Source organism: Pan paniscus, chromosome 4 (assembly GCF_029289425.2).
Source record: "Pan paniscus chromosome 4, NHGRI_mPanPan1-v2.0_pri, whole genome shotgun sequence".
Classification (NCBI taxonomy): Eukaryota; Metazoa; Chordata; class Mammalia; order Primates; family Hominidae; genus Pan; species Pan paniscus.
The window spans coordinates 45,608,654-45,635,041 of NC_073253.2; the positions used below are offsets into that span (position 1 = coordinate 45,608,654).

General features: G+C 38.9%; 1 protein-coding gene across 4 annotated transcripts in view; it reads right to left on the bottom strand.

The window, feature by feature from the left end:
• Positions 1 to 11,800: 11,800 nt before the first annotated feature.
• PIK3R1 (phosphoinositide-3-kinase regulatory subunit 1) overlaps positions 11,801 to 26,388 on the bottom strand; it is an 85,408-nt gene continuing 70,820 nt past the window's right edge. The window contains exons 1-10 of one of the 4 annotated variants that reach the window (XM_008957505.6): positions 24,754 to 25,701; positions 21,142 to 21,244; positions 20,295 to 20,393; positions 20,011 to 20,191; positions 19,660 to 19,785; positions 18,816 to 18,958; positions 18,166 to 18,342; positions 18,002 to 18,070; positions 17,149 to 17,319; positions 11,801 to 16,082 (exon numbers count right to left, since the gene is read on the bottom strand). In XM_008957505.6, the coding sequence (XP_008955753.1) occupies positions 15,893 to 16,082; positions 17,149 to 17,319; positions 18,002 to 18,070; positions 18,166 to 18,342; positions 18,816 to 18,958; positions 19,660 to 19,785; positions 20,011 to 20,191; positions 20,295 to 20,393; positions 21,142 to 21,244; positions 24,754 to 24,769 (1,275 nt within the window). In that variant the 5' untranslated portion in view covers positions 24,770 to 25,701 and the 3' untranslated portion in view covers positions 11,801 to 15,892. The other 3 variants (XM_008957496.6, XM_003806793.7, XM_008957510.6) reach the window with 3 other exon arrangements.

The following is a 26,388-nucleotide window of genomic DNA, read 5'->3' on the forward strand; positions in this document are numbered from 1 at the left end:
CTTCCCCTAGTTACTTCAAAACCTTCTTTGGAGAGAAACAAAGACGATCAGAAGAAGACTATCTCTTTGATCCCAGTGAGGGGCTAGAGATCCAAGCTGGTGTCAACTTGAATAAAACTCAGTCTATTAAGCTAGTGATCCATTACTCTGGGGCAGGGAATTAAATGAGGACTCAGTCATTTTCCTTATGCCCCACTGGTATAGCAGAGGGCCACAGTAGAAAGCATTCCAAACTAGAAATCAGGTAACCAGGGCACTTGGCCAGACTGCAACATGTATTAGCAATATGATCTTGACCATGTTGTTTCGTCTCTCTGAGCCAGTGTGCTCTCATCGGTGGAGTGTAGATTGTTACACTGATTCTTTCTACTTCATATTAGGCAGTGATGAGGATCAACTGACATAATGAATACTGAGCATATTAGTGGCTTAAAATAACAAATATGTGTCTTCTCACACAGGTTCATTAGTTCAGAAATTTGAGGGCAGTTTAGCTGAGTGCTTTAGTTTGAGAACTCTCATGAGGTTGCAGTCAAGATGATTTCCAGGGCTGTCATCTGAAGGCTTGAATGGGGCTGGAAGATCCACTTATCAGATGGTGCACTCATGTGGCAGGTAGATGCTAGCTTTTGGCAAAAGGTCTCAGTCCTTTACCATGTGGACCTCTCCATAGAGCTGTTTTGGTGTTCTCATGACTTACAGTAGGCTTCCCTCAGCAGGCCTTCCCCTGGCCATGTAAGTCGGTCCCTTACAGTACATAGGAACATGAATACCAGAAATCAGAATATTAGGAGCCATCTTAGAGGCCATTTCATAAGCTGCTACTGCAGGTGTCATTAGATTTATTGTTCTCAGAATGTTGCTGTAAGTTGGAACTACTGTCTTAGGAAAAGACTTTGGCTAACATTCAGGCTGTTTCTCAGCCCAGTATCTCTTACTGTTCTCTGAATATAGGACTCCAAAATGCATTTTTCCAAAGGCCATTTGGAAGAGCAGGATGAGCATAGGTAATAGGCGTGAGGAGGCAAAGAAATGCTGTGAATACTTAGTGAGTTAAGATTTAGCAAAGAAGCTCAGAAAAGCTTCAGGTGCACTAAGGCAGCAGCTTCATGGCCAGCCCTCACTGTGCTTGTTATAAGACAGAAGTAAGTTAAAGTCAATAGTTTGAAATTTCCACCTCAGCATACCTGTCATCAGTCTTGCCAGTGAAAAGCAAATATAAGCCTGATTTCTTGTGCATTTTCCTGCTCAGCCTCTGTAAGGGGGTCAGCCATCACAGAAATTGATATAAAAGGTGGCCAAAACAAAAGGTGTTGGGCCCAGCAACCTCCTTTCTACACCATTCATTGTATTTTTTTCTGCAGTGGGGAAATACAATGAAGTCACGGTGCAATCTCTCACAGGTTTTCTCAATATATTTTCACAACTCAAAGGTTGTGTCTCAGTCAAAACTTTATCAAATAAAGTGTCGAAGAATGTTCCTTATATTTCTAGGATATATTTTGTACTTAATTAAATTTTGCAGATATTTTTACAATACCAACAATGTGCCCCAGAACTCTGAGGTAATGGTGAGAATCAGAGAGGCACGATGAAGAGTCTATTAGGGGTGACAAAGCATTAAAGCAAAAGAGCTGAAAAATACAACAATGGCAGATACTGGCAGTCTGGCCCAGAGGCATTCAGTACCTTCCCCCTGCCCACTTCCCAGTATAGATGCAAAAGAAGTGAGCTATTTGCTTTCCTGGCCTCACCGGAAGCTAGAAGTGACTACATAACCCAGTCCTGGTCAGTGAGGTGTAGAATCAGTTGGAGGCAGTTCAGAAAGTTTCCTTTCCCTTATAAAAGAGAAAGGTGTGAAAGGAGAGCTCACTGGCACTGCTCCTTTTCCCTCCTGCCTGAATACAAATGTGATGGCTGGAGTGGGGCAGTCACCTTGTGGTCATGAAACAGTAAATATTTGGCTGAAAATCCCATACACAGAGCAAAACCTAAAAGGAACCACAGTCTTGGATGGCATTGTTGTACTACCAAACCAATTCCAGCAACTGTCTACCTACAGACTTTTAGTAGTAGTCATTTAAGCCACTTTTAGGTGGCTTTTCTCATATTTGCCGATTATTCTTGTTGAAGACTAAGGCCAAATGAGAGCGTTAGAGAGTAAATGCACTGAAAGATCAGTGAGGTCAATTCAGCAAGAGCTGGAGAGTTGTGGAAGGGCTTGGTTGGTGGAATTGAGGTCAATGGGGAGTGCTTGAATAGATGGAAATGTAGCAGATGGGATGAAGAATAGCCTCCCAGAGTGGATGCACCAAGAATTGATCACTGAATCCGTAACTCTAACGACAAGGTTGTCGCAGGTCCCTGATCCCTAAGATGTGACACATGGCTGGGCCATTTTGTATAAGTTGGGGCAGCACAACATGATGTGTCACAGCAAGGGCTCTTACACTAGGTAGACCTATGTTTGAGGCCCAGCTCTGCCACAAACCAGCTGCATAACTTTGAGCCTGCTGCATAACCTACTTAAGCTTCAGCTTCCTCATCTTTAAGTTGAGGGCAATAAAAATTAAACAAGGTGACATATGCAAAGTGCTTAGTATATAGTAAGCATTTACTGGCCTGAGAGGTAATTATTACTATCATTATTGTGATCAGATATTATATTCATCTTCACATGCCACCATAGGGATGCCTGCTTAACTCCAGAATCCAATTGTTACATCTATCAGTAGGGAATGTCATCTCTCAAAGCTGTGTTACCTGCTAAGGAGGATCCTTGAGAAAGTTTCTTTGAAATCAGTTTGCCTGGAGTGTGTAAATAACTTCCAGCATTTTGTTATTTTTAAGCCCTTTACGTAGATTTTTGAGCTAAAAATCACTATGATCTCCCCCATCCCCCCACCCCCAGCAGAAGATACAAGAATTATGTAAGGCAAGAAGATAAAAACTTTAAACAATGACCTTTAGACTCAGTGAAGGGTTCAGGGTTGCCATTGTCTGGAGTAAACTGGCTTGGACTTTGGCAAGTTCTAAAGAAGTTTGGACTTCAAGGACACTGTGGAAAACTCAAGGGCAGGAAACTGTCTTTTTTGTCATTTTGTTTTGTGCTGTCTCTATCATCAGCAAATGATGGGGGCTAGAAGGGAAGGTTGAGGTAGGACAAAGATAGAGTGTCAAGAAGAAACCTGGAAGGTACCATCTGAATGTGCTCTTGAACTCTTAAATTTCCCCACAGTAACCCAGTTACTTGTTCTTCAGGTAAGTGATTGGATCTCTGAGGCTGCACATGTGCGTGTGCAAACACACACATACACACACACACACACACACACCCCTCCACACCTTTCTTCCTGCTGCAGTCTGTTGCCTTTCAAAGTCTTTTCCCTCACTTATTTACGGTATCTCATCAAAGACTTTCTGACACTCCCAATTAAAGTTGTCCTGTGCTTTCTTAGACATTTGCTTTTAACTTTTCAAATTCTGTGAGTGTTCCATGCTTGCTGAGGAAAAACATACATTCAAAAAAATCAACCATGTAATTTTATTAACTAAACCCAATAGACTTCCAGAATTGTCATAAACATACTCTATAAGATATAGCTGTATACACACATTGAATAAAATGGGATAATTTTTCATTGTTTAAAAATATATTTTGAATATATACATATAGATTTATTTACATGCCAATTAATAGGATATGAATGTATAACTTTTTAATTGCTGATGGTTTCCTTCTGACTTACACTATAGCATTATTTATTCAATAAGTGATTTAGATTAACTTCAGTATTAAATGTACCAATAAGCATCATTGCTTCTAAATATTTACACACTTGCCTAATTATTCATTCTCTCTCCCAGCTCTCAGAATTATTGGAACAATTTGAACTTTTACATCCATCCTAGTTTTTTAAATCTTAATTTATCTTTACATATATTCTCATTCAATAATTTCTTTCATTATTTTTCATAAATATGTTAACTATTATTTGGATATTGGTTCTGTTACTGCTATTATTGTTCTCTACCATTTTTAAAAGACAACTTCCTTTTACTTGTGTTCTTTTTATTTGCTTTTCATTTGGCTGGAGGATTTTTAGTTTTTTTTTTTTCTCTGAAAAGGTAAAAGTGGTCACTCTTTGGCATTATGTCTTCAATTTTTGTTGCCTCCAAACATAAACAATTATTTGGCTTATATAGCTGTTGTCACAATCTTTTTTCTGTCATTAAGTGCTGTGAAGGATAGTCATTATTAACCTTTTTTTTAAGTTTTAAATTTAAGAGATGGGGTCTTGCTCTGTTGCCCAGGCTAGACTTGAAATCCTGGGCTCAAGTGATCCACCCACCTCAGCCTCCCAAGTAGCTGGGACTATAGGCATGTGCCACACTGCACTTGGCTTAAAACAATTTTTTTGTGGTAGTAGCCTGTTTTCGTTTGGTTACCTATAAATTTTTCTTCTTGAACCCTAGGAAAAGTTACCAAGCAATTTGGGTCTTATTGTTTTTGGCTACTCAGTGGGTCCTTGCTATGTGTAGGCTCAATCCTTATTTAACTCAAGAAAATTTTCCTCTCTCAGTTCTTTGATTAGTAAGTACTTCTCAATCTGCTCTGCTGTCTCCTGGATTCCTATTGTGCATATATTAGATCTTTTCAATCTATTCTCTAGGTCGTCTCTTTACTTATCATTGTCATCTTTTTTTTCTTGCTGTCCGTATTCTGAGAGGATATCTTGAATTGTAAATTCTATTTTACTAATTTGTCTCTGTAGCATCCAATTTGTTTTTTACTCATAACCGTTCATTTTTAAATTTGCTAATAGTGTTTCATGTGATAGCAATTAGACCTGAGCTCAAAACTTTTTTCCTATTAATAAATACAAGTTTCTCAAGTTTCAGAGACATTGATTTGATTTTTCCCCTTTTTCCTAGAGTCAATTTGTTTTGTGTGGAGACATTTGCTCCAACCCTTCATCTTCATTACTAAAACATTTCATATGCCCTGTGATTGTCTGTAAAGCTTCTGCAGCAGGAAGGAGGTTACTGTGTGACTGAGTAATGAGAATCCATATGAATTTTGCCTGAGATTATACAGGTCTCTGTTCAAATCTTTTAATCCCAGATATTGGAAAGGGGTGAGGAGTTACATGTATGTTTTTAATAAAAGTTTTTAATTTTAAAATATTTAAACTCTAAAAGGTTTGATTTTTCTAGACTAGATAGGAAACAATTTTTCTGTGAAGGGGATAAGGGAGAACTTGCACTAAATTTTTTTGTGTGTTTACTGTGATAGACCTAAATGCCAGGACATAGTCTGCTCCTCCTAATTGATTTTGTTAGGAACCTGGTATGGGGCTACTTCTGTTTTTCTTAGCAACCATCTTTCCAAGCAGAAGCCGGATGTGAGATCACAGCCAATTGGTGTACACTGGCATCCAATGCATTTCCCAAAGCATCCTTAAACTTAAGATTTTGCCCCTTCTAACTGCCAGGGTGTGCTGGAGCCAATTCAAACCAAACCCTGAGAGCTGATGGCTACACTTTTCGGGCATTTTGTGAGCTGGCTGTTATACACAGCTTTTATTAAACATTAAATGATACAAGCTTAATATCACACAAATTATAATTACAGGCATCATTAAAAAACCATAAACTTACAATCAAATACTAAAAACTCATCACTTCCTAATTGTTTTACTTTATTATCAATACTCTTGAGATTACTTTTCATTGATTGCATCTGGATGATGGCAATACTATATACTGGTGTGCTACTGTGCACCTCCTCCCAACTCTGTGTTCAGTGACATGCGGAAGAGCTAATGATTGAAGGTTTTCCGGTGCACCCTTACTGGCTCACCCTTAGTTCTAGCCTCAATTTCTCTAAACTAGGGAGATGTGGGAGAATACACTGTGCAGTTCTGCTAAGGATTTACAGCCACTCGCCAGAGACAATTTCCCTTATGTATTGTAGGCTGGTTAAAATTTCCTTCATTCTACTGTGATTACAGACTTTTGCAGAAATTCCTCAAAAGTTCCATATATTGATGACAACCCTTCTCCTTCGGGAAAAAGCCAGAAAACTTGAACTTCCAGTTTTACGGGGTGTTATTAAAATGTATCATTGGAATGTATCTTTGAGAGATAAAATTTTAAAGGTAGTAAAATGAACTAGAACTAGGATCTTCTATGGGGAAAATGATGAATGAAACACAGTGCTGCATGAAGTTGGGCTCTAGACCAGACAAAGCTGATGTCTGGATAAAAGAGTGGAGTGTCTAGTCCCCCACAGCTTTGAGACTTGGCACTGCCTGAGATGTCACAAAGACTTCCCGAGGATTCACCACCGAACTGCTGGCCTGGAACAGTCTAGCAAATAAGCAGCGGCCCTGATTTTGTTGGCCTTTCCTTCTGTAGAACTTGCAGGGCAGCTTTCTCTGGCATGCTGAAGTGGGTGCAGCCCAAACAGTGCTAGGAAACAGGCAAGATGCACCTCGAGCAGAGTTCTGGAGCCAACATCACAGAACCTCCTTTCTAGAACAATATTCTGCTTCTGCCACAGACTGAATAAGAAAGCACCATATGGAGAATATATCTGAAGAACCATTTCTAATCGAACATTGTGTAAGAGGCACTACCACTTACAGAGATCCCTTTGACAGATTCCTCTCAAGTGTCGGGGCCAGAGGATCGTTTAGTTCACACTGAACTGACAAGTTCCTTCTCCCAGAGCACTGGAACTATGAAAGCATTGTGCACCCCTTTTTTTTTTTTTTGCCTGGCTAATAGGAAGCTTTGTTTTCTTTCAATTATTGAAGCTTAGAGACAATTGGTTTTTATTTTCAATAACATCTCCCTTCCTTTCTTCCTTCACTACTTGTTTTGTGTCTATTTCATGGCTTTTTTGTCATACTTATATTTAATGTTATACAGTGTATATTAATGTATACAATGTATTTAATGTTATAAGTACATTCAATGTATTTAATGTTATAAATACATTCAATGTATTTAATGTTATAAATACATTCAATGTATTTAATGTTATAAATACATTCAATGTATTTAATGTTATAAATACATTCAATGTATTTAATGTTATAAATACATTCAATGTATTTAATGTTATAAATACATTCAATGTATTTAATGTTATAAATACATTCAATGTATTTAATGTTATAAATACATTCAATGTATTTAATGTTATAAATACATTCAATGTATTTAATGTTATAAATACATTCAATGTATTTAATGTTATAAATACATTCAATGTATTTAATGTTATAAATACATTCAATGTATTTAATGTTATAAATACATTCAATGTATTTAATGTTATAAATACATTCAATGTATTTAATGTTATAAATACATTCAATGTATTTAATGTTATACAATATTTCAGAATAATAGAAGAGCCAGCCACACATAAATTGGTGATTTTTAGTCCATTGGATGATGAGTAAATCAATGCTGTGTGCCTAAGAGCCAATAAAAGGTAAATACTTCCTGGAAGTAGGTACAGATATGAATAAATATAAATATCTTATATAAAATATCTTAAAAGTTACAGATTTTGGGTGATTTATCATGTGTCCAGCCAGCCCTATCCTAAAAACGACAGGAAATCGAAAGCGATAGTTTTGGGGAATCTAATCTTGATAGGCAAGACTGACTAACAACCATATTTATTGCCTTCCATTTATTAAGTGCCAGCCATGTTGCAGGTGCATTCTGTACATCTTATTTAATGCTCACCCCTAGAGACTCCAATAAGTCAGGTTTTCTATTAAATGGATACCCAGGTGATCCTAATGTTCAGCTAGGGTTGAGAATTTCTCATCTAAAATAAAAGGAAAAGGTACAGTTGCATGCAGATCACGTCTAATGTGCCAAGGCAAAGAGCCAAGTGAGGCCCTGGCATCTGTCCCTGGACAGGGAGAAAAGTGGCTTGCCTGAAGCTGAGGTGTGTGATGTCAGCTGTCTGAACCACCTGCAGCATGGGAACTGCAGATGGGAACATTGAACTCTAGAGAACTTATAATGGAGATAATGCCTTTGACAGTATTGAAAAACCAAACATGTCACCTGAAAAGTGATTATATTAAAGAAGTACAATGGTCTAGCCTCAATAGAACCAGCTTCCATGAAGGCTGGTGGGAGGAGCAACCACCAGGAGTACATGGGCCTGTTTTACTAGAGTAGGAAACATTTGAAATGTCAACTCCTCTCTGAAGCTTGGCCTAGCTGCTCATGCAGGCCTGCTTGAGACTTAGTGTTCATTCCTCTCTGTATCTCATGATAGAGGGCAGTTGTTTGAGTTTGCTTTCACCAGCAGACTGTAATCTTTGATTTCACCTGTCTTATCACTGGACCTTCAGAGGGAAATAGTGTCCAGCAAATAGTAGGTGCTCAATAAAGCTTTGAATGAATCAGTACATTAGACATCTCGTTGGATGTCTTATCCTCGCAGGTCCAAAGAAACAGATCATCATCACTGTCAACAAAACTATTTTAAATAGTTTTAAACATGGCACTGGGCCTCTGTTAGAGGACAGTAAATATGACATAAAGTGACTAGCACATCATCTCCATTGTGATGAAGTTATCTCCATTTTTTGATTTGTGAGGGTTTGGACTATAAATCACTGAGTTCTGAAATGAGAGCTCCATAAATAAATTGGTTCCAGCGAGTTAGTCTTACAACGTATGGTATATTTCACAGTCAAAACTATAATTCTAATGAGCAGTCTTGGTGATGAATAGACCTCCCTTGTAACTTTCTTCCTAATGTGATTAGTGGTGGTAGTTAGAGGTTGACTGTCCTGTTCTCATATTATAGGCCAAACCTTTACACCTGTCAAGACAGGTATAGATTTAGAATATTTTATTTAACAAGTTAAGCCTGAGGTTATGCTTCAGACTGTTATGATTGAGTGCTACAGAGAGAAGGGAATTTCTCTTTTCCTTCTGGAAAGCAAAATGCAGATTAGCATGTTGGTGATTACTCATTTATCCTCCACACCCTCCCTCCCCCAAAGCATCTCAGCGGTTTTCTGTTGAGTTGATTTATGACAGCAATACCAAACTGGAGATTACAAAGTGCTATCTTTTGAGAAGATAATCTGAAGTTTGGAGAGTGAATAATCAATTCTGTCTCTTTAAGATATTGCAACTGATTTTTATTTTTAAATAGACCTTTTAAGGGACAAGTTCGGGGGAAAAAAAAGGGTTTTTGAAATTGACTGACATTGTATCAGGTCTTAACAGACTCTACTTTCCTGCCTCCCACCATGCCCCAGAGGGTTTGGTAGGCCAAATTCTCTTAGCACTTCACGCTTCAGGTAGCTGGGCAGAGTGTCATTTCCAAATACACTGTCTCCACACTGTCAAGAACTTGGCTGCCAGTTTAGATTCGCCTCAAGTGTCACTTTTAAGATGTCAGCAAGAAAAGTATACCCCAATTCTAGGCATGCTTTCACTTGGCCATAGTCACTGGCAACATAAAGGACCATTAGTTGTGGGTTAAAATTGGTGGTCAAGTTGTAAATGGAGAATTGGGGGACTGGGAATCTTCATTCAGCTCACTTAATCACAGCATATGCTCTAGAAGGAGTCCCAGAGGCCCATACCTTTATCTCACAGATAAGGAGTTGGAGGCCTGGAAGGTGCCTTGAATTGGCCCACTTCCCACAGCTGGTTAAAGACAGATAAAAAGACCAGACTGGGTCTCCTAAACTGCAAATCAATCTATTTTCTTTTTCCTATGGCCTACATTATGAACATAAATTAGAAAGTAACATATCACTCATTAATGGTAATGGTTTTTAGTTAAAATGCTAGAAGTACTATTTCAGTAAGCAGGTGATCTAAAGTCGTGATCTTCAAACTTTAGTATACATTAAAATCACTCAGAGAGCTTGTTGAAACAGATTGCTGGGCTCCAGTGTCAGAGTTAGTAGGTCAGGGGTAGGGCCTGTGAATTTGTACTTCTAACAGGTTTCCAAGTGATGCTGATGTGAATGCTGTTAGTCTGGGAACCACACTTTGGGAACCACTGGTTTAAAGCAAGCCCAGGCTATTTCCTGTGATTCATCATTGACCACCTGTGCACTGTCTACTAATTGAAAGCCACATGGTTACCTCCCCAGCAAAAAGTTACCAGTGAGCCTTTTTTTTTTTTTTTTTTGCATTCTCTTGTGCATTTTCCATTGAAAGTCTATTACATTACAGCAGAGGGGCAAAGAGCTCTGGCTTGAGAAGCCTATGCGTTCAACTCTGTTCTCAGATGCTGCATGATCTTGAGCAAGTCATCTCACATCTATGCTTGTTTTCTCATCTAAAGAATGGGAATATAATCATCTTACCCAGGTAATTGTGGAAAGAGTAAAACAAAGAGTTTAACAGATAATAATCACTTGATATGTCAGAGACCAGTGTGTGTATGTGGGGGGGAATTACCCTAGCTCTTACTGGAATAATTGAATGATAATTACTTGAGTGAGGGAAGGGTTCAGAAACCAAATGGGGGTGGTGAGGGAAACCAGACGTTTAGCAACAGCATAAAGCTGCAACCACTTCTTGGGCTAGAGTAAAAAATGGGAGTAGGTAATGTTTCCAGAGCCTTCTCCTGAGAGCTAGAGCAGAGGGGGTTTGCTCAGACCTGAAAATGAGGGTCTACCTGGCAGGAGCTAGAGCCAGGGAAGAGACACCTAGAAGCCCCAGGACAAGAGCTCCAGCGAATATAGTTCTCTGTGATACCAAACAGAGCAGGGGGAAAGCAGAACATCAGTCTGGGAGCTACTGCCATACTCAAAAAATATTAGTCATTGTTGCCCTGAGAGTAATTATTTGTACGTCCCTCTCCCCTCTACTACTAGACTATGTCTTCAGGTCTAGACCCTCACTGTGTCTACATGTAAACACCATATACATGCAAAGTGGTATTGCCTTAAGTCCACTTAGCAATCAAAACAAATGGGAAAGTTATCCTACAGTAAGACTTGTGTATCTTGACTAGGTGATACAATGTAAAATCTGCATTTGAGGTGTAACTTAGCTCCCTGTCTACAGTCCCATGTCATCCCTGCACTGTGAGTGTTCAAAATATGCAGACTGCACAACAGAGACAAAACTGGACACTTGGTTCTTAGAGGATGATTCTCAAGGTTTGGGGATGAATGCGGAGGAGGCGAGAATTGAAGGATGATGGGCATTCTAGTCTTCCTATAGCGAGAACGTGCCTTGAAAGGACATCACCTAGAGGTATTTCCTCATTTAAGATGGTGAAATTGTCCGGGCGCGGTGGCTCACGCCTGTAATCCCAGCACTTTGAGAGGCCGAGGCGAGTGGATCTCGAGGTCAGGAGATCGAGACCATCCTGGCTAACACGGTGAAACCCCGTCTCTACTAAAAATACAAAAAATTAGCCAGACATGGTGGCGGGCGCCTGTAGACCCAGCTGCTCGGGAGGCTGAGGCAGGAGAATGGCGTGAACCCAGGAGGCAGAGCTTGCAGTGAGCCGAGATAGCGCCACTGCACTCCAGCCTGGGCGACAGAGTGAGACTCCGACTCCGTCTCAAAAAACAGTGAAATTATGAAAGACAGCTTATATGTATTACTTACATGTGACCACTCAATGTCCTTCTCAACTTTACAAAAATGAGATACTGTGATAACAATCAAAAGGGGGTGGGTGGGAGACAACAGAAATAGCAGCAACATTTATAAGCCAAAAGGTAGCTGTTTTAGAAAGATTTCTTAGGTGATAAGTGAAATTTCAACCCAAAACTTGTTTCAAAACAACCTTTATTCTGTTTGAAGATCTAATACAATGCATTAAAGCAACTTAAAACAAGACATAGCTCCATTGAATCTATAACTTGAACGAAATGTCAAGGAGGCACACTACCCCCACCCCCCACCCCAGTTGCCTTGTGAAGGCAAAATTACAACTGACTGTGACATCCTCCCTCTCGTCAAAAGACCAACTTTATTTTAACAATGTCATATAAACAGATTTGTAAAAACATTGAACAGATTGTAGCTTTAAAAAATACACAGGTATAAATGAGTTTTTTTTTGTTTTGATTTTTTTAAATACTATATATATATATATATATATATATATATATATATATATATATATATGGCAGCATCCTGGGCAGCTAATGCTATCTCATGGTGACAAGTTTCATGTTAAGTTGGATAGTCTTTCCAATTGACTCAATTCTATTTCCTCCCCACCCATAATACCAGTATTTTATAGAACTAGCTTTTTAAAAAATAAGAATTTGGCATTTTGGAACTTTGTCCCATGTGAGACATTGTGCTTTAAACTGCCCCTTTCTAAAAATGACCCTAAACTCAAACAGATCACAGGGTCTGCGTTTCAACTAACTTGGATACCATGCATAGCAAAAGCACAGTTGTTAAAACCAGCAGAATTTTTCTTCCAAAGGAACATCAGTAGGACTTCCCAAACATGTTACTAGTTCATAACCAGCTATATGACAAAGCAATTGGTTCCCCACAGTGACAGCTCACATAAACACATTTTGACTCGACACACTGAAAACAAGGATTTCCAAGCTAAGCAAGTCATCAGACCAGCTCCCTAAAAGGAGTAACTTTTAAAAACACAAAAAAGCCAAAGAAATATGAACTTCTCACTTCACTTGCAAATAATTTTCACCTCTGTAAGACAAAACAAAGCAACCTCAAAGGGAAAAATCCCATACACATAAATAAGAATTGTACTAGACGTTCGCTTGTTCTGTACTTGAACTCAACAACTACTGTGGATCTGTTTTGGCTGAAAGGTGTACTGGAAACACAGTCCATGCACATATACATATATACATTTATCAAAGGCCATGAAGTTATCAGATGTTGCAAACACATGCTTTTTGCCTTTTCACGTGGTTATGATCTCTCGTGTGTGTAATGTGAGGTCCCAATGCTCCCACTTCTACGCCCAATCACAGCCTCACTGCAGCTTAGCTTCTGGCTTTATCTTTAGGATGCTACACTGGGGGGGAAAAACTGATGCATGGATAAAAATCATATATCAGGAGTGCCTCTGCTGTATCTATTCATATTCAGCCGTTCAGACAATATTGTTAGGACTGTCTGATGAAATCCAAAGTGGCCGGCTAGCAAAGTATCTAAAACGACAAATGCGGTGGGCAAGCTACACTGCAATCAAAAAGGCATTGGGCAGAATAGGTCTGGTGTAACTCAGTCATATGGAATGATGAATCCTACTTTGCTGTTCAATGAAAAGATCTATTGCACTTATGTTTGTGAGATGCAAAAATAAGGCAAATGCCTAAATACCGTATCATCTTGCAAAGAATGTTGAAGCACAAAAATTCACAAAACTGTAGCTTTTAATGAAAATATTCAATCTCAGATCTTATATTTTAGAAATAAAAATTTGTATGTAATAGCATACATGTGCTACCAAAAAAATACCCACAAACCTAGTTTAAAAACTGTTAACTAATTAACTGTTAGACTCGTGTGTGATCTAGAAGGATATCACAATAACTTTAAAGCAGAGACGCAGACTAAAACCAGGGAAATCGTCAGTTGTCTGGCGATGAGAGGGAAATGGTCAGATCAGTAGAGTCAAGTTTGAGGGTTAACAGTCTTGCTATAAGACTGACTTTTGCTTAAGTATGAGTAGCTTCATGTAAAGAGGACAAATAATACATTCTACAGATTTTTCACTCAGCTGCAAGACTGATTCTTTCAAAAGGAACAACATTAAAAAACAAAGTAACAGAAAACCCTCACCCTAGTACTTAAACAGAAATATAGCTGTGGGTAAATCTAATATGGAGAAAGAGTAATTTGAAATTGCAAGATTTCATTTAGTCTATTAGGGTAGTGACCATATTATGGTTGCTAATTAGTCTTTATTCCTCCCAACACATGTACAGTTCCTACTGAACATACCAGCTTTTGCATATCTAAATCAGGAAGAGAGACCTCTCACTCCTGCCCTAAATGGGAAACATGATGCTAACGTTTCCTTTTCCCCCCCGTAGTGAAGCACATACAATGATTAGAATGAATGAGAAGGACTGCCACTTGGATTCCTGCAATGACCATGACTTTAGCGAGCTCCACACAGTCCAGAGCAGTGACAGTATGACTGTGTCTATTTGCTTTATGTTCTAAACCAAATGGAAAGCTAGGAGGGTAACCAACATACCACCAAAAGTATTTTTCAGATCATGCTTTTTTTTTTTTCCTAAAATGAGTATTTGCTGGTCATGATGGATAGTCTAATGTGACAGAGATGATTATCGCTTTAAACCAGTGTTCTAAACAAAGGTGAGCGCTGTTCCAGGAACCCAAAAACAAACTTGGCACTTCCTTCCTAAGAACTGAAATACCTGACCAGTCACACTGTATTAGAGATACAGTAGGTTTGTAATTGTCATTAATTGATAACAACTAGCAAATCAAAGTGAGAGAAGACTGAAGTAGAAGAAGCAACTTCACTTTGCAGTTATTCACTTCTCTGTAAATCATGAGAAAGTGCATATAACCTTGCCTCCCCCTCCCACCACCCCACTTGATACATCCCTTCACTACATTCCCCCTCCCTAGATTCAAGAAGTTCACAATTCTTTATGAAATAAACATTGCCAGGTACCGTATTTTAAGAGTCTTAAAACAACATTGTTGGACTCAGCAATACTTTGTCATATTCATATATCTTTTTCATTTCTTTTTTTTATTGAATAAAGCAGCTTTGAAGCTTATCAGGCACTGCCCAACAAAACAGTCCAAAAAAAATCTGTTATGAACTTTTTAACCTTGGGCTAACAGCCAAGTACTCTGTACAAGAAAAACTGTAAAATATTTCATAGTTTTAATTCTGAAGCCATTTTTTTTTTTACTGGCATCCTGTACATTTACTTTTAAAAAAGGATAACAAAAATGAATATTAACAAAAATCCGGGACAACAATATTTTCAAGCAACAAAAACTGGGGTGGGGAAGCTTATTCTGAAGGTACATTTAAAACTGAAATAACAACTTAATGAAAATTAAGAATTGCATAGCGCTGTGAATTTAGCCTTCAGCAAAACAAAACAGAAGCTATTTGGTATTGATACAAATCCATCTATTTGATAGTTAGTCATCCAATATTATGTACATATTTTATATACTGAATGTCATTTTAAGTCCTGTTTTCCAAACTCCATTTTTCTGTTGCTGGGTTTTTGTTTTTTGACAAGTTAAACACTTTCTGGCACTTTCTATGACAGAATTTCTTCTGAACATACATGAACTGACATTCTCCCAAAGCGTCCCTTGTGAGTGGACGTGCCTTTCTGCTACATATCGTTCATTTGTTACAAAATGAAATAATCCACAGTGCGATGTGTCTGGGTCCACCGTGCACAGCAACATCCAGGCTAAACCAGGCTGGACCAAACCTTCTCAGGCCAGGGTTCTTCTGCCTCTCTCTCCTCCGCTCTCCAGAGTCCCAACTTTCAGCTGGTAAAGCTTCAGAAAGCATTAACAAGCACCATGGTTAAAGGCCTCTTTGTCCCTGCACGCAGAGATTTTTGCATTTCTTTTTCTCTTTGTGTTGTATGTGGTTGTGGCTTTAAATTAAACCAAAGAAAAAAAGAAAAAGAAGGGATAAGCACTCCAGCTTAGGAACGTGTGGTCATCATACAGCCCTAGGCTGCATGTCTTCCCCTACTTCTTTTTTGTGAAAGAAAGCTCTAGTCCCATCCAAAGAAAGATGGCTTCGTTTCTGCAGCTCAATTCACAGATCAGACTGGAGAGGAGCCCTTTGCTTTCCAGAGGCCTCAGGGTGGCTGAACTTCAGGAGAAGGATCAAAGAGTAAGCGCTTCATCGCCTCTGCTGTGCATATACTGGGTAGGCTAGTGTGACATTGAGGGAGTCGTTGTGCTGCACGAGGGAGGTGTGTTGGTAATGTAGCACCAGTTCTTTCAGAGAGCTGTACAAGTTATAGGGCTCGGCAAAGCCATAGCCAGTTGCTGTTTTGTTTATGACACAATGCTTTACTTCGCCGTCCACCCTAGAGAGGAGAGAAGAAAAACTGTCTTTTGAGCTTGTCCAAGACAATTCACAACTCTTCAGGGCATCTTTAATAAAAAGCATTATTGTGCAGTCTCAACTTGGGGAAAGGGTCCTAGGTTACAACAGACACCTGGCCGAGTGCCTTGGGTAGGTAACCCAGCTTCACTGACTGTATTTTCATCTTTAAAATGGTTTAAAGGGAAGACAATAGTAAAATGTATGTAATACAGTTACTTTGAGAAATGAAATGAGATCATGCATGCAATATGCTAGATAGAATGCCTGACATGCAGTAAGCATGCAACAAGTGGTAGCTTCCAATCATGATGAGGACAACTATCTGCAGTGCTCCATGACTAGCAGTGTTACTATTACTCCCATTATGACTATTCATAGGATTCCTTCTTTCTGGCTGTCCTTGAGGTGTCTGCACAACTCTCCATCTCTGCATGTGCCCTTATGCACAGTAAGGACAAAAGTACCCTTCTTTGCTGTAGGACTATTTCTCTCATTAAATGAAAGGTGATCATGGAGTGTAACATACTTTTAGAACCATTCCCTACTAGAGGACATTAATTTCTTGGAAATGGTGATGTCAGTGATCCAATGTGGGTGTACCTATCTCAAGGATAATGATCAGAATCCTTTTTTTTTTCACCTGTTCCTGATGAGTATTTTTCCTATGGGTGATGTTCTCACATAAATTACCTCAGATTCTAACTATAGTAGCCTTGAGAGGCAAAAAAGGCAGGCACTGCCACTTCCATTTTAAAGATGAGAAAAAAAGACTTGGCGATTTCTCATGATTAATTAGCACTGAATGGGAATCCAAACCTAGTCTTCCAACTAAACAGTAGGTATCTATTAGACTGTATTAACATACACTTCTGGCTAGACTTTAAAATGGTATTACAGCTGCTTTGGTTTCTCTTCTACATTATTGTACTGTAAGCTTATTCAAGACTAAAACTATGTCAAATCTTTGCCCCCAAAACTCAATGAATGAATAAATGAAACATCTCTTCACGAGATGTTGTAAAGAAAAGTTTGCTGGAGATACATACACTACAGAGCAGGCGTAGCAGCCCTGTTTACTGCTCTCCCGGACAAGAAAAGTGCCATCTCGCTTCCCTCGCAACAGGTTTTCAGCTTTGTTTCGGTTGCTGCTTCCAACATTCCATGTCTTCTCATCATGATGGGGCAAATCTTCATCATCTTCCACCAGTGAATATTGGCTAGGCAGGCAGGACAGAAAGTTTCTAAATGAAGAGTGCAGGAGCCATCAGCCTGCCTTGCTGTCTTCCCTAGGCATACCCCCCTCACTTCCCTCCTGGCCCCTACCAAGCCAGTCAGACTGGCCATCACATGCCTGCCTCTGCCCGACCTGAGTTTTCCTCTCCTGGTATTCAGCCTCCAGTGCAACCTCCCAGGACAAAGAGTTACCAATCAACTGTACTATTTCTGTTTTCAAGCAACCACACTCAGGTACCTGGGCAGAGTGGAAGGTATTAAAATAATCTCGTTTATCCAGTTTAGATCAGGAAATTGACTAGGCAGATTGCCAGTTTTTGACTAATTCAAACAAAGTATATACTTAAGCTTTAAAATATATTAAGCATAATTATTTTTTCTCTGACTGTTCCAAAAATATTTTGGGATTTTTCAGATGTTCAGGGACATCATTATGGACACAGAGAGTTGTTTCACAGCATTATGAGTAAAAATAAATCCTAGTCCTCCTTAGCTAAGCTTTCTTTTTTTAAAATTCTGGATAATGGCACTGAGTTTATACATTTTCTCCTACAAGATGTTCCAAACTCAGTAAAATTCCTCACTTGTTCTAAAAACAAAGCAAGTCATGCATTTTCCTAAAATGAGAAAAATCTTCTGCTATCACCATCTTTAGTAACTACTTACTCTTCAGTGTTTTCATTGCCCAACCACTCGTTCAACTTCTTTTGCCGAACACCTTTTTGAGTCAACCACCTGAAAAACAGTTTTGAAAAGAGAACGCATTAACTCATCCTGAATTGTAGCAATCACCAATTATTCATGTATAGGATTCCATTTCAAATACTTACATCAAGTATTGGTCTCTCGTCTTTCTCAGCTGGATAAGGTCTGGTTTAATGCTGTTCATACGTTTGTCAATTTCTCGATACTCAGCTGCCTGCTTCTTCAAGTCTTCTTCCAATCTTCTTCTACTGTCAATAATTTCACTGATTCGAGACTTCAACTTATCATAATTATGCATAATCCTGCAGGCAAAAGAAATGTATTTGTTATTATCTGGGTACATCAGGAACGGTCCCCAAAGTTTATGAAAAGTTTCACTATGGTTTCCCAGCAGTTTTCCTTAGGTAAAGCGTGGCTTCTCTTCCTGTCATTTTTTTTTTTTTTGGAGTGGCTCAACATATTTTATTTTATTTTTTTATTTTTTTATTTTTATTATACTTTAAGTTTTAGGGTACATGTGCACATTGTGCAGGTTAGTTACATATGTATACATGTGCCATGCTGGTGCGCTGCACCCACTAACTCGTCATCTAGCATTAGGTATATCTCCCAATGCTATCCCTCCCTCCTCCCCCCACCCCACCACAGTCCTCAGAGTGTGATATTCCCCTTCCTGTGTCCATGTGATCATTCAAAGCACAGAAAGCGAGATCATCTTTAAATGGTTTTAGAGGATTTTGGTTATCTCTAGCACAAGAACAAGGGAAACACCAACCTTTGTATTTCTTTCTCATTGCCTTCACGTTTAAACTTTTCTATGTATTCTTTGCTGTACCGCTCTTGGGTCTGGCACTGTTCTTCAAATATTTTTATGGTTTCATTAAATGCTTCAATAGCTGTCCTTTTCATTTGGATTTCCTGCAACATAATTTTAAAAAGATAATGTCATACCTTTCATAGAACAATTTCTTACTGCAAGACACTACCAGGACATTTGATCTGTATTATTAGCAGAGTGGGACTCAAATTCATAAAATCCATTAAATCAGTATCCCAGAAACAAGTATTTCCTCTGGAGAATTTTCTCAATCTATGAAAAATGATTGCGTGGCAATTTCCTATAGTTTTTATCTTCTTAAAAGCTATTGTAGTTTATAGCATCCCTGTTGTTTTCTATTCCCTCTGGCATTCCCAGATACATGAGTGACCAGTGAAGAATAAGGGTCTAGAAAAGCACAGCAGTATATAGCCCTTCCTTTTCATGGTAGGATATATATTAATGCCTAAATCTCCATTTCAGGAATTAGACAAGTCTGTGAAACTTCCAGTTATTACTAACTTCCAATCTAAACAGGATCCTTCTATCACGAATTAAATCAACTTGAAACTCAGTGACTGCTTCAGTTATCACGTGAACTTAATTTATTATTCTGATACTTAAAATTTTTGGTTTAAAGCTTTAGAGATATTACGCTAGAATAATCAACAATGATTCACAAATAAATGCTCTCACCCCCACCTCATTCGTAAAAACTCAACCTTTTAAATTCTTTTTTCCATGTTAGTCTTTAAAAGTTTAGAACTCTTATTTTTTAATCTGATTTTCATAGAAAACTCACCTGGGATGTGCGGGTATATTCTTCATATAATCTATCATATTCTCGACTTTTTTCTTGAAACTGAGTGTTATATTCATGTAATTTTTTCCCTACAGCTTCAATATTATCTTCTTTGACAACTTGATCCTAGAAAGATTAAAATAAATTCAATGGATAAGGTATTTAATCAAATAACAATTGTTTAACAAAATAGCTGACATGGAAACATCTTTAAAATTGCAATTATGTAATTACGAGTGTCAAGTTTTTTAGACTTGATTACATGTAATTCATCTGCTTCAAATGTTTTCTAAGTATTAAAAGGATCTTGTCTAAACATCGTAACTGGATAATTCATTCAGTTTTTATTACCTGTTGGTATTTGGATACTGGATAAAGTAATTTCACATCCAATTTGGGATTATACTGAGCTAGAGATTCATTCCGGTAGTGGTTTATTAATTCAACCACAGAATTGAAGGTTAATGGGTCAGAGAAGCCATATTTCCCATCTCGATGAAATATTTTGATTAATTTGTTATTTCCCCCTTTCCTGTAAAAACAAAATAAAAATAAAGGTATTAACATTTTGGAATAAGGAAATATGTTTTAATATCAGCCCAAAACCCTAATTTCAGCTATATTCCCTGGCTTACCTTAGTGTAAGAGTATAATCACCATGCATTTTAGTAGACGCATCTCGTACCAAAAAGGTCCCGTCTGCTGTATCTCGAAGTTTTTCATTCACTTCTTCCCTGAAATGAAAACACAAAACAATGCTCATCTTAAGGTTTAGTGACCACAGATTTATATTTTTTAAAATAGGCTATTTTTTAGAGCAGTTTTAGGTTCACAGCAAAATCAAGTGGAAAGTACAGTGAGTGCCCATATTCCTCCTGCCCACATAGATTTAAATTAATGAATTGCATTTTCAGAGCTTACTAATAAGAGCTAATAATTTGTTTAAATAGAAATGTTAGCAATTGCAGTCTCATCACAAACAGGTGCATATCACTTTCACTATTGGTGTATCTGTGGTACTAAGTTTTTATTTTTTCAACCAAACATTACAATCTCTCTGACAAATGAGCACAGAAACTCATGATCTCAAAAAGGTTTCTCCAACCTTACTCCCCCTTCCCAAAGCTAACATAAAATGGCATTGTTTTCTTATTGTGTTTAAGGCAAGAATTCTTAGAGTTGTGCTTAATAGATAGAGTACCTTCACACTCTGTTCTTAGGCAGTGCCACTTCACTCTGGCACTTCACTGACATCTCTGTCAATAATGAAACTTCCCGGGTATTTAATTTCCTCTGGCATCCAGCACCCACAGTTCTCCAGTGCTCAGTGACTTTTTCTGGTCGTCTTTGGAAGAGAACCAACTATGCTTCATGCTTATGTTGGATGATATCCTAAAAATGGAACTTAGCAAGCTGGTGCTTTTCTTTCTTTTAATCTAAAACTCTCTGTATCTAGTGAAAACGAAGTTTCTGTAGCCTTACCTCGAGATATCTCCCCAGTACCATTCAGCATCTTGTAAGGACATATTGTTATTCATACCGTTGTTGGCTACAGTAGTGGGTTTTGGTGGTTTAGGAGGCAGTGCTGCAGATGAAAAAGAAAAAGTTGTTCGCAATCCCAACTACATTAGAACTAAATTTCTTTAGATGAATACTTTTACTTTAAAAAAATAAAAAATTAGAGTAACTGAAATATATAGCATTAGTTCACAATTCCATGCAATATGGAAGATAATTTTCTTAAAAAAATCTTTCAGAGCATGGCTCAAAAAGAAATGAAACTGAAAAGGAGAAAAGAGAGAGAGCCTTAGAAACTAACAAATAAATTGGGCTGGCCATGTGAATAAATTTCAAAGTAAATCCAGAGTCATGACATTCTGTACTTCTAGATTCTAGTTATATTAAAGTTTCATGCCTGGTCAAATCCATCTAAAGTAAGAAACTATGAACATATGAGTAGCAGGAATAACATGAGTTGGCTTTAATTTCCTCTTATTTAATTACGAAAGACAAATTTGGTCTCTGTCCTCCACAAACTCTGTTGCAGTAATAAAAAGGCTCATCTACAGCAGTATGTTTTAAGAGGAGCAATTGGGTTTCTCTAATCTTAGTATTTCAGGCACTGTTCTGCCAAAAGCCACTTTAAGAAACTCTCATCTGTGCCCTAAATCTCTTTAATATGTTAATATTCTGTTGGATAAATTGTGCTCTATATACTAGGTCTGATTAAAAACGATATCCCCCTTCCTCAATGTCAAATCAGTATTCATATATACCAATTGGTGACAAATAAAAGACTGCAGTATTCCTGAATACCTTAAATGGGGGCAGGGGGAGAGAGCTAACATTGGAATTAAAACAACTTAGGAAACAAAATAAATCTAGGATTTTTAGGTAAATTCTGTCATAAGTTTTAAAGCACTGTTACTATTTTATGCAAAAAATGATTTCAGGTATCTACCAAGAATATTTTACAAAGACTAACAATAATGGAAAGTCAACTTCTTTTTTCATTATAATATCTTAATATGAGAGAGCAAGCAAAGTCTCAACATTTAGAGAACTGAGTTGTAATCACTGCTACATTTTACATGCTTTCTAAAGTACCAAGTGTTATCACTGCAAAGTGCTACACTGTTCTCATCCACTGGCAACAGAGAAAAGCAGCACAAAAGATGCATCATTTTAATTACAGGGACAATATCCCACAACATAACTCACCCAGGGAAGGATCTCGATTAACAAAAGACACCAGTGAAAAACTGGAGTTCAATTCATATCCATTCAAGTAAGGATAAGCATTTACCACACACAGCCTGAGCTGCTTGCTTCCACAGACAGTCAAACAATCTGTTTAATTTTTAAGCCATGAGCAAACTAATTTTTATCAATGAAACAAATTAATAAAAACAGAAATCCAAAAAGGATCTTTTACAGTAGCTTTCGAAAAATTAAAAAGCCACGAAATTAACTCTCTACAATAATACTGCAGTATTACCTGGTGGGTCCATTTCTATATAAAACATCAAGTCTGTGCCACAATTTATATCTGTCTTGGCATATTCTAAATCCAGGTCTTCCATATTCCAAACAGTATTGTACATTTGTGCAAGAGTTTCCTTGGCTGAGCTCAGTTATAAGGAAAGAGTCCGGCTTTCTTTGTAATGGTGTCTTGGAATTCATTTTAAAACCTATAAGGGGCTGCACTGAAACCTATTACATCACACGCCCCAGCCAATCAAGTCAGAAAAATGTCACCAGACCACTCCTGCTTCATCAGTTCTCTTCCATACCAGCCTTAACATAATGCCAACCTCACTGAGAAGCTACATTTAATAGAACTGCAATATATACATGCTCATCCTTTCAAAAAGGTGTTTAATTTGACTGTTCTCCAGCAGCGAGTTTTCTAATTCCTTGTTTATTACTCCTTGCAGCATGGTACGCTCTGCTGTTGGCAGGTTGACAAAAGCTGATATGCTGCAGCTCCGAGCTTTTCTCCCCACTTAGTGCATCTGGGTTTATAGATAGCCCAGTCATTCCTTGGTTTAAAAATCTTACAAAGGCATTAAAAGGGTATACTTAAGTTATGTTTTATAGTCCTTAGATATCTCTCATGTATAAGAGAAGCAGTACGGACTACTCCTGGTATTTTAGTCCTCCATAATTCACTGAAAACCCAGAATTCAAACACTGTCACAAATGTACCACATTAGAAAGGACAGTTAAAAGAAAATGTATAGATAAAATGTCCTCCTCTACCAAACATTCCAAAGTTAAAACTAGACTTTATAGACTAACAATGAAAATTCTGAATAGGAATGCAGATGCCTATTAGCAGAAATAATAAACGTAATTGTCTGTCAACATTATTAATGAGAATTTTAATGTGACTGCCTAAAAAAACTGGGCAAAGAAAATGCTTCTTCCAAAAAGAAAGAGGCTATAGATCAGAATGCAGAGTAGAGGTATATTTATCTTTGCAAAATATTTCACTGATGAACCCATCTTCGCTACTAATACTGCTTGAACGGGAAGATGATGTAATCACTTTTTTTTTTTTTTTTTTTTTTGCTTTTCCCCCTCTATCTCAAATGCCTCACTCGGGGACAAATATTCCTTCTTAGCACTACTTAACATAAATAAATCAATTTTGGCTCTTCAAAGTCATTCTGCATATAATCCTGTCACCCTTATAGGAGCCTACTGTACACTCTCATTGTGAACCAATCTCTCTTTACATTCACAATATTATGATGCCGGGGGAGGGGAGGGGCTCTTCCCCCAGGTAAATGTGGCTCATTTAAAAAACTACAGTGGGGCTCTGTGATCTATGTACACATGTATGTCACATATTTGACCATTTAAAAAACACAGAAACCCTTGAGACTTTCTGTAAAATTTGGGATCATAAAATATATTAAAAAGCAGACCAAAGGCAAGGCATTCTGTTCTCTGACGTCCCCCGTCTAGTTTAATTCATTTTCCCATTATTGGGAAAAGCAGGCTCACCTTGTCTCTTCCCACCCTCTCCCACTTTTCTATTTGCCTAAGTTTACCTGAACTCAAATTCAAATAAAAATGGTAAAAGTGGCTGTATGCCCTAAGATTCAGAAAAACATTCTTTTTTAGTTTAATTAAAATGTCGACCCTCCCCCGAAGCAAGGAGACAAGTTCTCCGAGCAGCTGTGGCGGGTGTAACAGCCCAGAGTGCCAGTCCATGCATTTGGGAACCGTCGGTGCAAACCAGTCTGGCTGTTGGATCTTCTGTGGCAAACTAACTCAGGGAGAAGGCAGGGAGACAGGTGATTTTCCCGTGGTCTCTCCAAGCCCTGGCCTGGCACCAACTTCCAACCAAGCACGTTGTAATTAGTACCTTCTTACTGAAATTCCAACCTAAACCCTATCTTTCCCAGCCACTGTCCCCCTCGAGGACAGGGGGAGTGTCTCCCCTAATCTCCCATCTGTCCTCCCCAGGCAGCGCTTGCAGGGGCGCACGCACACACACGTACTCCAAGACAAACTACAGAAAGGCACCGCTCAGATAAACCACAGGGAAGGAACAGAGAAGTGCACAAATTCAAGGCAACTTACTTTGCAGGTTATGCATTTCAACGGTTTCCCTTTGAAATGCCTGTATCCGACAATGAAAAAAAAAAATCCCCAAAGCTGTTCTTCCACCAAGTGGGCCAAGCCCCCGCACCTCCCCCTAGCCTGTTCCCGGCAGGCAGTGCTCGTGTCCGGCGCCGAGAGTGCGCGCAGGAGCGGGGGCGCCGCCAGGACCCTCCGGGCGTGCACAGTGGCCCAGCTCCGCTCGGCTCGGCTCGTCCCTCCGCCCCACGCCCCGCCCGGCAGTGCGTCCGGGCCACCGCCGCTCACTGCCGGCTCCTCATTGAGAAGCCAACTGGATTTCGCTACTGTATCGGGGAGGAAAGGAGCCCAGGCGTTCGCACGTCTCCCTTAGATAAAGATCGCAGCTTCATGATTAACTTGGGCAGGTTCAAATATTTGCTGAGCTAGGGATTTCGGGAGGGGGAGGGGAGCCCAAGTCAAAGTTGTCATCGGCTGACAAGTGGCCAATGCAAGACCAACTTGCTCATTTTCGCCTGGGAAATGAGAAGGCCATTGTGAGGGGACCTAAAATAGTCTCACTGGCTGCTGAGCGCGCTGGCTGGCTGGCTCGCGGGGCTCAAGTAGCCGACAGTGAAGCGAGGCACTATGCACAGCCAAACACAGGAAGTGGCTGAGCTAGTTCAGCAAAAAATAGAATCAAAGCCTCACTTGTAAAGGCCTGAACCTCTTGGAACAACCCAGAACACAGTGCCTCGCTCGTGTCCACCTCTTGCACCTCCTCCCACACACCAGCACAGACAGCCCTGCAGGTGTAACAGGAAAGCCCTTGTGAGCAAATCGGGCAGGCAGCAGATTACAAAAATGTTCAATAGTAAGTAGTCGGAGGGCATCCTCGGACGAATATTAAACCCCACACCATATGCATACTATACTCCATGATCATGTGACGATTCAGAATAAAACAACACTGCGGCTATTTTTATGAGGTCGATTGCAACTCGCATTTAAATGGCCATATGACCTGCTAATTAAAAGGTGTCTCTGCATTAGGTTTATGTGCCAGCTAATGGGGTAAAGGATAGAAGGGCAGAGAAGGGCATACCTTTCTAAGCGGATGTTTGCCCTTTATTTGAGAAAGTGGCAATGGACCAGACTTGGGATTATTGACTACTATTTAATTAAAATTTGATCTAAGAAAATTTTCAGTTGCAGGAGCATAGATAGCTTTAAGGTTATCCAGGGAAATCACCAAACTTTACACCAGAAAGTAATTTAGAGTTCACTTCAATCAATTCCTGCATGCCATAGAGGGGAAAACAAAATCTGACCCAGGGAGGTGAAGTGGTTTGCAGAAGATTATAGCCCTAAGACTAGAACCCAATGTTCTGATGGTTTCAAATGCCCTTCTCTACCCATTGTCCCTGCTCCTCACTTCCCTTTGCTAGAGAAAGTAAAAAAAAAATGGACAAAACTGAAGTTAATCTTTTAAGCCACATGCAAAAAATTTCACACCCCTAACAAAACTCTGGTTTTTTCTGTTTTTAGCTTGCTTAAATTAAAACAAAACATTTCATTCCCTTTGAAGACATAGGTTCTTTCAATAATACCCTCATACTCTGCATGGGAAAGTGATCCAGTGGTCACATAAAGTCCACA